This window comes from Aristolochia californica, unplaced genomic scaffold (genome assembly GCF_029961685.1).
Source record: "Aristolochia californica isolate CCGP_79_NKW_82.1479 unplaced genomic scaffold, dmAriCali1.0.hap1 SCAF_12, whole genome shotgun sequence".
NCBI classification, from domain to species: Eukaryota; Viridiplantae; Streptophyta; class Magnoliopsida; order Piperales; family Aristolochiaceae; genus Aristolochia; species Aristolochia californica.
Genome location: NW_027181793.1, coordinates 29,660,776 through 29,674,345, shown reverse-complemented (window position 1 = coordinate 29,674,345; position 13,570 = coordinate 29,660,776). Strand labels below are relative to the sequence as shown.

At 39.7% G+C, this 13,570-nt stretch overlaps 2 protein-coding genes across 2 annotated transcripts; one reads left to right on the top strand and one right to left on the bottom strand.

Moving 5' to 3' along the window:
- Positions 1-1,600: 1,600 nt before the first annotated feature.
- On the bottom strand, positions 1,601-5,218 carry LOC137945768 (cinnamoyl-CoA reductase 1-like). The gene is made up of 6 exons (XM_068791784.1): positions 5,017-5,218; positions 3,423-3,592; positions 3,056-3,241; positions 2,497-2,659; positions 1,888-2,077; positions 1,601-1,805 (listed from the first exon to the last, which is right to left on the bottom strand). The coding sequence occupies exons 1-6, from the start codon at positions 5,129-5,131 to the stop codon at positions 1,667-1,669; spliced, it is 963 nt and encodes a 320-aa protein (XP_068647885.1). The 5' UTR covers positions 5,132-5,218; the 3' UTR covers positions 1,601-1,666.
- A 3,808-nt stretch (positions 5,219-9,026) lies between these two features.
- Positions 9,027-12,259, top strand: LOC137945666 (3-hydroxy-3-methylglutaryl coenzyme A reductase 1-like). Its single transcript, XM_068791631.1, has 4 exons — positions 9,027-10,115; positions 10,591-10,772; positions 11,205-11,551; positions 11,633-12,259. Exons 1-4 carry the CDS (start codon positions 9,238-9,240, stop codon positions 11,873-11,875), a joined length of 1,650 nt encoding a protein of 549 aa, XP_068647732.1. The 5' UTR covers positions 9,027-9,237; the 3' UTR covers positions 11,876-12,259.
- The last annotated feature ends 1,311 nt before the right edge of the window (positions 12,260-13,570 follow it).

The following is a 13,570-nucleotide window of genomic DNA, read 5'->3' as shown; positions in this document are numbered from 1 at the left end:
AACTCCGTACTTGGAATTTGATTGATTGCTGAAGGCCAGAAGCATCGAGCTGCGTCTGTCAATCATTTTCCTTCAAATAATCCTCACTCTCTTTTTTTTTCTGCTAGAATCAATCACGCATCGGCTCGAATTGCCCGGCAGACGAAAACGGATTTTGGGCACAAAAACAAGCTAAAAACAAGAATGAGCCTTCTTCTTAATGCAAATGCTTAAAAAAATCAAATAGGAAGCGGTAGCTGAAGACTTGGGGGACTGCATCAGGCGTCACCGATGCTTGAAGCTGGCAAGTAGAAATGTCAGTTGATGGGTTAAAATCAAATGAACGGAAGCCAGGTTGTAGCCCTTTTTGAATTCTGACAAATTTGATGGAGAGAAAGAGGAGTGGACCAGACGGGTAAAGTTCCCTGGTCATCAAAGCTGTCTGAGCCTCATAGGCTCTGGTATCATCTGACGCATCCCATCCAGAAACCGAGTAAAAGACTCCAGAACCCTATCACTGGGTCAAGAATTTCCAGAAAGGACCTCCAGGATCAAGATGCTGTTTGAAGCGTGGACGACAAGAACAACTGAGGAATATTGTAGGACAAATTGCCCAAGTAAGTGGGAAATATTAAACCATTTGCCTAACTCCAAACTCCGAATGCTAAAGAAAGAATTTCTCTGTAATTATACGTGCAATCCTCAAATGATTCGCGTTTCAGTTTTCAAATTTCAATCGCTTCCCTGTTCAACTCAATCTGCTGGATTATATCTAAACTAGAAGAGTCCTCGCAGTCGATCACACTGGGTAAGATCAGAACTGAGGCTTACCCATTTTCTTTCAAAACTAGTTGGCTCAACTCAAGCGAAGTAGCCTCAATCCATCTTCTCTAAGATAAGTACCCAGTTAGTATGATCCGATATGAACACAACAAACAACAAACGTTGCATCCACCCTTGTTCACTAAACAAAACCTCCATTATATTTTAAAATTTAGACAAAATCCTTGAAACGTTAAGCCCACTCCCGTTCACTGACCAAAAGCAAACGCCAGGGAAGCAACATAGCTACAGAGTTGCCGCCCTTATATTCATAAAATACATCAGAAGCCAGCAGAGTTCTTTTCTGAGGAAAATCTTTGGCCTGCTTTTAAAAACTCGAAAGCATGGTTTATCAGTTGGAAGAACATGAAGAGCTTCAGTATCTTGTCATGAAGATTCTCATTAGCTTGCTTCCGCCACTACTTCAATCGTGGAGACAGTAACCCCATTACGATTTATGGACGGGTGGCTTGCTTTGCATGCGGAGCAGTTGCAGCTAAAAGCATAATTGAGTGGAACTCCAATAAGGTAGTTCATGGGGGACCACCCATATGACCTCACCGACATTTTCTGCTTTTTTTCTTCTTCTTTTTCTGGTTGAATTGTTCAGTGGAGCCCCTTAATTCTCGGACAAAATCCTGCACTTTGCCTTGATTTCCTCCAGTGCTTCTCACTTTTCAACTTGTAAACCAGCGGAAGTCTTTTAAGCATTACGTCGAACATCTACAATGTTATGAGTGTGATTATTGCTGTCAAGCCTCCAGAGCCTCCAGATTTCTGTTCGTTTATCTAATTTGATTATCTATAAAAAAAAACACAACTCATCCTCAGAAACACATGATGAGAAATATGCAGTTGAGAACAACTAATCTTTCTTCAAAAGACCAGCTTCTTCAAAGCTTTTCACAGACTCAACCAGAGTCTCCTCCAATGGCCTGTACTTCCACCCCAAACTTTTCAGCTTCTCTGAGCTTAGCTTAATAGCATCCTCAGCATCAACAAATCTGCCGAACAGAAAAATAACTAGATCTTAGGTGGTTCCAAGTAATCGTGAAAATTAAATCCTCAGAACTGTGAGCAACTTACTTCAGAGGATAACTGTACTGTGGAAACATGCTTCGCAGCTTTTCAACTAAATCTTGCGCTTGTATTGCATGAGGGGCACATATGTATCTTCCAGATGCATCTGATCTTTCATAGGTAAGAAGAAGAGCTTCAGCTACATCTCGGACGTCAACCATAGTCCGAGTTTTGTTTTCCGTTGTCTCATATGCACCTGTCCACAAATCAGACAAATCAGAATCATAACATGACTTGGGAACAGGTCTAGCAGCAGCTAATCACAAGTACCAAACAGAGGTCTTGGCGAGAAGAAGCCACCATAACTTCCGTCATAATCCTTTCTGTTCTTATGAATGGCAGAACAACCATCTACTGAAACAAACATTCGATAATGTTGGCTCCTCGGCCTAAATTGTTTGTTTAATTTTAAAAAACTCAGTAACAAAAGGTGCTGATTTTTCACCAAATAAAACAATAACTGTAACTATGTTTCTGTTGCACGCAGAAAGTGCTGGGGATTATGAATATGCTAGATTACAAAATCTTGTAATATATACCGTTATTTCCATTAAGAAACTCATCATGCTCTGCTAGACTGAAGACTGTCTAAAAAATCAGTTGGGTGTAGAGCACCTGTCAGTATCTTGTATAAACCCAGGCTGCTTGCATTCATGGTTGGTTGCAACATAGGTCCAAGAATAAGAGGCGGGCAGATAGTCACAACATTAAGTCCATTCTTCTGTCCATACTCCAAAGCTTCACTTTCTGCTGCTGTTTTTGAAAGGCAATACCAGTTCTGGCAGAACACAAATGGAGTGCTCAGCTTAATTTCTTTCAAAGCTAATTTACAAGACAATCATTTCTAGAAATTACTAAACAATGACATTCCGTATCAACAGAAAACATGGTAATTGGCATCAACTTGAAAACTATATTCCATGAGGGAAGCTGATCATTATGACAGAAACTAAACCAAATTATAAACAGACTCTGGAGCTATATAATTGGTGTAAGGGAAAAGAAACCTCCAAAGGTCCAAATTTGTCAATTGATCAACATTTTTCATACCAAAGCATGAAAAGCTAATCTAAATTTTCACTAACAGGACCACCAGTGAAGAGTTTGCAACCCCAAAAAGTTTTGCTGATAGCCCATTAGGACAAATATCACAAGTCGCAAGATCAGTGTGTACCCCAGTTTTTCTGCAGTACTCCGTGTCTGACCAACAAGTCTCATCCATGATTTTATCCTTCGGCCAACTTGGTGTAAAAGAAACAGCACCAACAGAAGAAACAACAATAACCCGTTTCACCTTTGCCTCAGATGATGCCTTAAGTACATTGAGGGTGCCAGTTACAGCAGGTTCAATTAAGTCAATCTGCAACAAACGATCGCTGAGGATGAAACAGACTACCAGAAGCATCTTAAAATGTTTCGAATTTGCAACATAAAAGATCAATCTGTTATTTTATCAACTACATGGGTAAGATTGAATTATACTATCAACTTTATAGTTAGAATTGAACCAAATTGGCCTAACATATGTGATACGAACTTGCCTCTGGATTGGGCACACTTCCAGGAGGACATGGACTTGCAACATGGAAGACTCCATCACACCCTGCAATAGCTGCACAAAGAGAGCCATAATCCAGCAATTCTGCCTTAAAGAGTTGGAGATTCTCTTGGGCATATTCCAATTTCTTCAAATGAGAGTTCTTTTCACTACCTGAAAAAAAATTAAAAAATCCAACATTACTACGAGGATTAAACCAAAACGAACAGAATTTTGGTACTCATATTAAAAAACATGAACAAATGGAGAAAAATACCTTTTTCAGAAATTAAACCATGCATGCAGTCACAAGGACAGCTCTAGCAACAAGAATAGACTAGTTTATTTAGTTTCATACCATGCCCAGGAATGATACTAAAAGCAGCTTAAAAATGAAGTGTAATAGCCACCTGATAGAAGGTGGATCAAGTTAAACATGGTACAATAAATTTATTTAGTTTCATACCATGCCCAGGAATGATATTAAAAGCAGCTTACAAATGAAGTGAAATAGCCACCTGATAAAAGGTGGGTCAAGTTAAACATGGTAGCATAAATTTAGTTAGTTTCATACCATGCCCAGGAATGATATTAAAAGCAGCTTACAAACGAAGTGTAATAGCCACCTGATAGAAGGTGAGTCAAGTTAAACATGGTAGCATACATTAACCAAGCATTAGTCGCATTACATGGATTAACTCTCTATTGTATTCTCCATTTCTCAATATGCAATTTAAATTTATTGTACTGCAGTTGCTACAAACTTGCAAACTCAGCCCAACAACACATACATGTGTTGCTTTACTGTGCTGGCAAAATGAGAGATCAAAGTACGCGCAGATGGTTAGCAAGGGGATAAGATGGATAATAAAATTTGGTGGAGCTGATTTTTAACCATGTCCAATAAGCATCATGGATGAGCCACCTGTTATAGAGGGCAGTTTAGCCTTCTTGGTATATCCTTTCCCATCTTCCTATGTATCTGCTCTCAACTCAGCAACCGAATTCTCTCTCCCTGTTTTTGCTGGAGCTGGATTATCACACATTGATTGGGGCAACATAGGAGGCCTTGGATTTCCAAACATCAGTGTCTCACTTCCAATGACTGAGAGGACTCTTCCAAGAATCCTGACCTTCTTAATTTCTAACACATCCCCCTTCAAATTATCACGTATTTATTTTTACTGTTTCTTCTTGTGTTGTGAATAGTCTAATTTTGCAATTTACTTACATAATGGCAACAGTATGAGCCAACGTAAAGAGAACAAGCAGCTAATATCATTCCGGAAAGGAATATGCAAACATAAGAGAATTCGTACAATAAATGATAAAAAAAATTGTCTAACAAGTCAAAAAGAGGTATTGAGATCAATGCGTAGAAGTATTGAAAAGCATACCAAAGATGCTAAACGATACATTCAAGTTCGAGAGAATGAGAAGCATAAGATTCGGAAGACTCTACTTGCTTTAAGGTCCAATAACAGACACGAAAACACTTCAAAACTCAATATGCGCCAAAAGAAAATAGAATCATCAGACAGATGAAAAAAGGAAAATCACGTATTAAACCTTAAAGTAGAACAGGAGAGAAAGCTTACTGGGGTCTCTAACGGTTCCATTTACAAAGTAACCTCTAGAGAGAAGAAGCTTCACCACCCACGAACCGAGATAGCCACCGGCACCCGTAACACATACTCTCCCCACGGTCTCCATTTCAATCGCCAGCCTCCTCAACTGTACAGAGGCGGACCCAAATGAATACTTCACCAATGAATGGTTATCTTCAACTGATCTCTGATCGATCTTCCGTGATTTGAGGCCGTCTTCAACAGTCCGCACTCAAGCTCAACGTGGCGCTTTGGAAGCATGACGAAGATGACAAGTCCCAAAATCTGGCCCTTTAAAAAAATAAAAAATAATTAGTTTAATTAATTATTAAAAATGAGATAACTAAACCAAAATAATTGATCAAATACTCTCTTTAAAAATATTTTAATTACCGGTCTTAAATTTATAATTTAATATAGTAATAAAATTAATAAATATAATAAATTTGCTCAACTCCTCGTAGTTCCTCACAGCGAGTTATATGTGTCTCGGCACGATTCTTGTCTTCTTGTTATCCCTATCAACGTTCCCCCGCGAGCCCCGCATGAGATGCTAACTTCATCGAAGTCGAATCAAATTAGATTAGAATAAATCACTGCAAAAATGTTAAAAATTGAAATCGAAATGGGGAAAGGAGAGGGAGAAGAGAGGGAGGTATTTTGGGGGAAAAGAGAGTAGCTATAGGGAGAAGAAAAGGATAAATTATTTCTACTGTCTGGATGTCCACCGAAAATAGGACAAAAAATAAAAGATAAATATAATTTCTATTGTTTGGAAATAATTGGAAAATAAAAAATAAAATAAAATTAGTAATATTTTTAAATTTCGATGATTAAAATTTCTCTCAAGTTTCTATTCTTTTTCTTTTCTGTCAAAATTCTATAATTTTTTGAGAGAAATTTTATTAACTACTTTCTCTCTTATTTTCTTTTCTCTTAATGGTTCTTTGTTGCCAAACAACAAAAAAATATTTATCTTTTTTTGTTCTTTTCTTTTATGTGAGTTCGAAACAAGCCCTAAAGATTTATAATACTTCAAAACTCAAACTCAAATTCATATGTACATATTGTAATTCATCAATTGTGCTTATCTTATACCAACTTTTACCTTTCTTAAGGGAACAACTTTAATCTCTTGAGAGACAAACTATTCAACATGGACTCATTGTTCTTATAAGGTACTTAATTATACTCCTTAAAGCATAGTTTAAACAAGCTTCTCTATAGATGCACCCATTGATTAATTTCTAATTAACTTAAAAAATAAGTATATTTTATATTAATTTATCATCCCATGCATTTATGTTGATGTTTATTTGAGATTTTTTTTCTTATTTTTATTACTTTTTAAAAGATAAATTGGAGACAAAGGGTAATTAATAGATAAAATAAAATGAATATCATTCTTATAAATAGGAAAAAAACTTTTTTAATAAAAAATAGCTACAGTCTACATTGACTAGACTTGAGTCCAACCTCCTTTTTGGTGCTAAACCCTAATTCTACTGCATACTAAGACACCGCTAAGAAAGTCTAACTAGCTGAGATGGTCGACAAAGACACTTAGAATCCAAGGCTCAACATAAAATCCATGTGTCATCGTTGACTTTTATTATTATTTTTTTAGCTTTTTAAATTACGATTATACCATGTTGAATAAGAAGAGCCAAAATTATTATGAAAGGAGGTCTCATAAAATAATTGAAGATAAAGAAAAAACATCACAAATTGCAAATATAAGACAAGTAACTGTCCAAATATGGAAAACTTTAAAGGCTACTTCATACTTAATCTATACAATTCAAACTTACCACAACTTTCAATGAAAGGTTAATTTTTATTTTTATTTTTGCTTAATAAGGAAAAAAGGAAAAAACCAAAATTATTTGGAGTGTTTTCAATTATAAAAGAGCATAAAGAGGATCCATTCACAAGAGAAGAAGGCATCATGCATTCCAGCGTTTGCTTTCCGTCGATTCGTATGGATTTTGTGCAAGTGGGATAAAATTCCTTTTGTCACATCCATGGGTTATTTGTCAGATAATTCTATCTCCACCATGAGTCTTCATCTTCTTCAAATGCAATCTCTGGACTCTTCTTCACTCATATCCTTCAACAACTCCGATACACAAGTTGTGTGACAATGTCATTGGGTGGGAATAATTCCATCTATCTAATCGAAAGACTCGAATATATCAAGATAAAGAGGACAATTTTTTTTGACTTTTTATCGTTTATGATCGTTACCTCCATGACTACAGACAGGAATGACCTTAGTCAATCCAAAGCAGCCACGACCTGCACCGAGAGTGCAGTGTATTAGGCCAAAGCTGATTAATCGTACTTCAAAGCTGTGACCTTTGTTTGTTTTATGCGAAGAAGATGAAAGGCAACTGGGGTTTTTCTTCTCCATCAATGTCTGATTGGACGACTTGAAATCTTAGCTTCTTTCTGGCGACTGAAACTCAAATTCCAAGTACTGGTATATATAATACTTGAACCGTCTTAAATTTTCAGTAGTATAGACGGATTCGTCGTTAGTTCAGAAAATTTTTTAGTAAACGTGTAGTCGTTAAATTTGATTTGATTTGCTCTTTCAGAAAGAAACGTTTGAATTCATCTGATATATATTCTTTATGGGAAAAAAAAAAAAACATTTTTTCATTGAAGAAACGTGAAGCACGATTCTTAAATTGGTCTCGGATAACCCATTTCGCCGTTTGATCGTGCTGACAAAGATTCATTAAGACTTGTTCATCTCAAAATGACATGATTCGTTCCACTATCGCTGCAAAAGAATTACTGCTCCCCTGTGTAGTAGTCATTCTCTTCCTCGTTGGCGGACGAAGACGCCGGGAAAGTTTTTCATTTTTCTCATCAAGTCAAGGCCATGTATTGCATAGCCACCAATTCTTCGCTGAGCGCTGGTTATTCAAATACTCGTGCTTCTTAGTCCACAGTCAAGACGAAGACAAATTTGAAAAATCTTTATCGGATTCAATTGCTGGATCAAAATGTCATTGGACAGCGATCAATTCTTGTCTAGTTCTAAACTCTTCCGTAAGTGTGAGGCAATTGACGCTGCTGCGATTGGAAAACTTCACCGGCGATGTTGAGTTTTTTTTTTTTTTTTTTTTTTTTTTTTATATATGGAAAATATTAAAAACGTTTGAAGATGAATATGAAAATCAGTCATGGTCGTACCAACGATCCTTATTATATGTGACAATTCCTTCTTAATTAATGTGGATTCCCAATGCTATCTCATTATTTACCATAAATAAATAATTTTAAATTCCTAATAATTGGGATTATTACCGTCAACTAATGTGTTGATGTAGCCTAATTGGAATTGTTCCATGTGATCTCTCAACGGTATTATATCAATGCAACAACATTCAATCACAGTGGCGCAGCCCTACCGGAGCCTGCGTTTCGTGTAGGGTGGTGGGACCTGTCATCGTCTCGCAATGAGCTGTCACAATGCACGTGGTGGGCGCAACCAGTTTAGGGACCATGGCAGGGACCATTTGCTGGCATCCATCTATTCAGATGGGTAAATTTTGCCGATTAATTGAAGGATGGCCAACAGTCTCTCTCACGACCGCCACTGTTCGTACTTTCGAAATCCGACACGTTGCACATGATTTCCGCAGTTTCGGAACCCGACGCGTTGCACGTGATTTCAGCTCTCGTTTCTCGCTCGACACGTGTCGATCGTTTCTCCCAATGAACATCCCGGCCCTTGGTTTCCTAAAAAGCCCCTGTCATTGAATCGACGAGGCGGCTAGTCGAGGTGAGGCGGGGGGATTAAATGTGAACCCAGATTCATCGGCTCATTGGAAGAAGGCCTCACTGGTAGAACACGTAGTTAGTTGTGTCAGGCGTGTGAAATCGGGCGAGTGTAGGGAGCGTGTGCATCCCCTGGGTCGTCGCGCCCCTCAACCTTTGGTGTACATTTACAAAGTGCGCAGGTTTCCTCTTCCTCGCCTTCCTCTCTTTTTCCTTTTCTAAGAAGGCCTCTCTCTCGTCTCTCGTTTTTCGTTTTTTCATCTTTTCTCCTTTTTTATTTTTTTCCGGTCGGATACCTTGTTTCTCTATAAATACCCCTGTTTCTCCCCGACTCAGGGAAGGAGAGCAGCGAGAGCGAGAGAGAGAGAGAGTGGGAGAGAGGAACTGACTTGCAGAGTTTTGTCTCCTTTCAAATTCCCGATGGACGTTCGACGGAGATTCCCCAAATCCTCATCCCGCAAGGAGACCATTGCCAAAGGGGTGGATCATCCGCTCCCGCCGGCGCAGGCCTCCGATGCCTTCCTCCTCCCGCTTCATTTAACCAACAAGGTTTTCTTCGCGCTCTTCTTCGCCTCCGCCTATTATCTCATGGGCCGCTGGAGGGAGAAGATCCGTACCTCCACCCCTCTTCACGTGCTCAACATGTGGGAGATTCTTGCAATCTTCTCCCTCCTTTCTTCCATTATCTACCTCCTCGGCTTCTTCGGGATCGATTTCGTTCAGTCGTTGATTTCTCGTCCGGATGAATTCATCAGCCACCCGGTGGGTCCTCCCGTCGTTGATACCCCTCCCCCGCTTCCTCCCCCTCAGATCACCGGCGAGGATGCCGAGATTGTCGCTTCCGTCGTTTCCGGAACTGTTCCTTCATATTCGCTCGAGTCCCGTCTCGGGGATTGCTATCGCGCTGCATCTATTCGACGAAAGGCTCTTCAGATCACCACCGGACTCTCGCTCGATGGTCTGCCGCTTGATGGGTTCGATTACGCCTCCATTTTCGGACAGTGCTGCGAGATGCCCGTCGGGTACGTTCAGATTCCCGTCGGAATTGCGGGCCCCCTCCTGCTCGACGGCAGGAAGTTTTCCGTGCCAATGGCGACTACCGAAGGCTGTCTTGTGGCAAGCACTAACAGGGGATGCAAAGCAATCAATATGTCGGGTGGGGCCACGAGCGTCCTGATGAGAGACGCCATGACACGGGCCCCTGTGGTGAGGTTTGGTACAGCCAAGAGGGCGGCAGAGCTGAAATTTTTCATGGAGGATCCAATTCATTTCGAGACATTGGCTATGGTATTTAACAGGTTGGTGGAATTTCCCTTTCAACTCAAACGCTGAATCCTTTGCCTTATAACGAGTTTTCGGGTTACCCTGGTACGGATCGAGAAAATGTTCAATTGATGTAGATTTCTTGCCTGAACTGGAGTTTCAAAAGTTTTACCCACAAGATGGGGGACATTACTCATCTTACCTGTTTTTTTTTTTTTTTTTAGTATCTTATTTTTTACAGTAATTGCCTAATCAGTGTACACTTGGTGCATAGTTGTTTGCTGTATTTCGGTGTTTTATATGTCTCCGAGTTTGTATAGGTCTGATGTTGATTTGCTGGTCTAGCATAACTCGTATTAAATATTCCCTGTAGTTTCTTAATTATTGGGTATTGTGTTTTCTATTCCTCTATTTGTTTTTGGATCCTCTCAAATAGACGTTAAGCTTTTCTCCCATTTGGTTTTTATTGTTTCCTGGATTCCTTTAGTTGATTGTCTTTTTTGGTTGCAGATCAAGCAGATTTGCGAGGCTTCAGGGAATCCGATGCTCACTTGCAGGAAAGAATCTGTACATGAGATTTAGTTGCAGCACTGGGGATGCTATGGGGATGAACATGGTTTCCAAAGGTGTCCAAAATGTATTGGATTTTCTCCAGGCGGATTTCCCGGACATGGAGATTGTTAGCATCTCAGGTCATTATTCCCCACCTTCAGTCGTTGGCTAATAAGTTCATGTCTTCATAGAAATCCATCATTTCCATGAAAGTAATACCTATTTCTGTCATCAGTTTTTCTTCTTTTGTGGGACCTCTGTAGGGATGTGCAGTCTTCTATGAATCATCTCTCTCTTTCTCTCTCTCTCTGATAACTGCAATTTCTCTATTCTCCTCCTAGCTTTTTAATTCTATTTTTCGTTTTGTCTGTTATGAGAAGATTTGGTTCTTGGTCTCTTTTAAATTGTCATTTAAGAGCTTCCATTTATTTCTTCAATAATATTTTCCGTCTGCTCTTTCCCTCTCTGCATGCCTTCCCTCTGGTCCAAGTTGAGATCCAGGAAAATTTAGTTATCAATTGTTTCTCGCTAGATCAGACGGTTTGATTGATTAGATTATTGGATCCATGCAGGCAACTTCTGTTCGGACAAGAAACCTGCTGCAGTAAATTGGATTGAAGGGCGTGGCAAATCTGTAGTTTGTGAAGCCATCATCAAGGAGGAGGTGGTGAAGAAGGTGCTAAAGACTTCCGTCTCCACATTGGTGGAGCTAAATATGCTGAAGAATCTTGCAGGTTCTGCTGTGGCTGGTTCATTGGGTGGGTTTAATGCACATGCAAGCAACATAGTCTCAGCTGTCTTTATCGCCACTGGTCAGGACCCAGCCCAGAATGTTGAGAGTTCTCACTGCATTACTATGTTGGAGCCTCTTAACGATGGAAAAGATCTTCATATCTCCGTGACCATGCCTTCCATCGAGGTAATACACTATTCCTCTCAATTTATGTATGTGAACGAAGGTTATTGAAATTCAATGGCTAACGGAACATTTATTCCTCAGGTGGGTACAGTTGGTGGCGGGACGCAGCTACCTTCACAGTCGGCATGCCTGAATCTACTTGGGGTGAAGGGTGCAAACATGGAATCTCCGGGAGCCAATGCCCAGCTGTTGGCCACTGTAGTCGCCGGTGCAGTTTTGGCTGGAGAGTTATCTTTGATGTCTGCTCTTGCAGCGGGGCAGCTGGTGAAGAGCCACATGAAATACAACAGATCTAGCAAGGACGTATGCACAGCGGCCTGTTGACCGAAAGGAAGCTACAAATTAACAAAAAATTAATGGAGACAAAGGGGCAGTGAGATGCAGAAGCCGGGGGAGGTGAAACCAGCCAAAATAAAGGATTTGTCTGCTTCCACCGGTAAAAACAGAGCAGGGGGCTTGTGCATTTTCTATGTAGCGAAAGGGGGAGTTTCTCTGTTTTCTCTTGATATGTTTGGTAGGTTGTGTATGTAAAGGCAGAGGAACCATCCTCGGCTGGTTTGAGCAAGTAGAAAGCTATCTCTACACCCTCTGTTGGATCTCTCTGTCTATGACCTTATTGCTGAAATTTGTTGAACTACTAATTACTTTCTTGTATTTCCCTGACAATCCATTTATATTCTATTTAAATCTTAAATTTGATTACTGTAACAGCTTTTATGTTAATTCTTCATCACCCTTCAGCGATCCCGTGTGGAGAGGAAGGCTAATTCTTCTTCCACTGTGAGTCAATTAGGAAGTAATTAATTAAAAGTATATATAATTTAACAGTAATTAAAGTATGCACAAGAGGAATCTGAGCCCATCAACTTGACATGCTCCACTGGGTTTTCTAGCAAAACCCTTCTTACGGAAAGCTGAATTGCGATTCAGTTAGAAGCACGGTTTTCCGGCTCAGACTCTTAATTCCGTTACCTTGAAATTCAAGTTCAGAAAGTCTCTTCCCCCGCGAGCTTGGCAATCCGAGCAGGGAAGGCTCATGGCAAATGGCAAGACTAGAAAAACCTAGTTATCCCGAACTATCAAATTTCATTAGAAGATGATGAGCCGAATCCTATGAGACTGACCAAATAAAGGCAGCAGCTTTCTAAAAACAAACCACCCAAAACAGAAAAAATGATTCCACGCCTAACCTTACTCGGCAACTTCAAAAGGGGAGCCAACTCATTGGTTTGCTAGTTGAATCACTGAGTTGTGAGTCAAATTGGCAAGTTGGGGAACAATGCTTTTTGTTAAGTTGGGTCCAAGGCCCTATCCCAAAATTACTATCCAACTTAGGAAACCTCTTTACCAACTAATAAACTCAAGATCTTTGTAATCACTAATTTATGTGGGATTATTCCTTAACACTTCCCCTCACGTGTAGACCCTCTTTTGTGGCTCTACAAGTGGATAATTTAGGAGTAGACAGTTTAGGTGTAGGCTCTTTTTTTTGTGGTTCAACAAGTACTTAGTTTTTAGGTGTAGGCCCATATATGAGTACCTGCTCTGATACCATGTTAAATTAGGTCCAAGGCCCCATCCCAAAAAAAAAACATTTGACAGACCGAGGTGACAACTTATCGACCAAAGTTCCAAGCATATGAGCAAAACAGGTACATCCAAAAATACGAGGAACCACACCACACAATTTACAATTGGGTTTTAAAACCTAAAGTGGAACTTGACCACTCAAAACAGTTGAGGGCATACGATTAACCAAGTAGTAAGAAGTTAAAACTGCATCTCCCCAAAAAGATTTAGGAACATTCATGTGCAATAATAGTGTCCTTGTAACCTCAAAGAGATGTCTATTTTTACGTTCAACCACCCCATTTTGTTGTGGTGTATAAGGGCAAGATGTTGGATGAGTAATACCATGAGACTCACAAAATACTGAAAATTTATGGTTAAGATATTTCAAACCATTGTCAATATGAATTACATGAACACGTGCACCAAATTGATTTTTTATTTCATTGA

What these genes read in the sequence shown, in the direction of transcription:
- LOC137945768 (XM_068791784.1), bottom strand. Translation starts at nt 5,131, where the DNA reads ATGGAGACCGTGGGGAGAGTATGTGTTACGGGTGCCGGTGGCTATCTC. An exon ending in AGTACTGCAGAAAAACTGGG is followed by an intron (nt 2,660 to 3,055) that starts GTACACACTGAT and finishes GTGTTCTGCCAG; the next exon opens with AACTGGTATTGCCTTTCAAA. An exon ending in TTTATACAAGATACTGACAG is followed by an intron (nt 2,078 to 2,496) that starts GTGCTCTACACC and finishes ATTTGTGGACAG; the next exon opens with GTGCATATGAGACAACGGAA.
- LOC137945666 (XM_068791631.1), top strand. Translation starts at nt 9,238, where the DNA reads ATGGACGTTCGACGGAGATTCCCCAAATCCTCATCCCGCAAGGAGACC. An exon ending in GGAGATTGTTAGCATCTCAG is followed by an intron (nt 10,773 to 11,204) that starts GTCATTATTCCC and finishes GGATCCATGCAG; the next exon opens with GCAACTTCTGTTCGGACAAG. An exon ending in TGACCATGCCTTCCATCGAG is followed by an intron (nt 11,552 to 11,632) that starts GTAATACACTAT and finishes TTTATTCCTCAG; the next exon opens with GTGGGTACAGTTGGTGGCGG.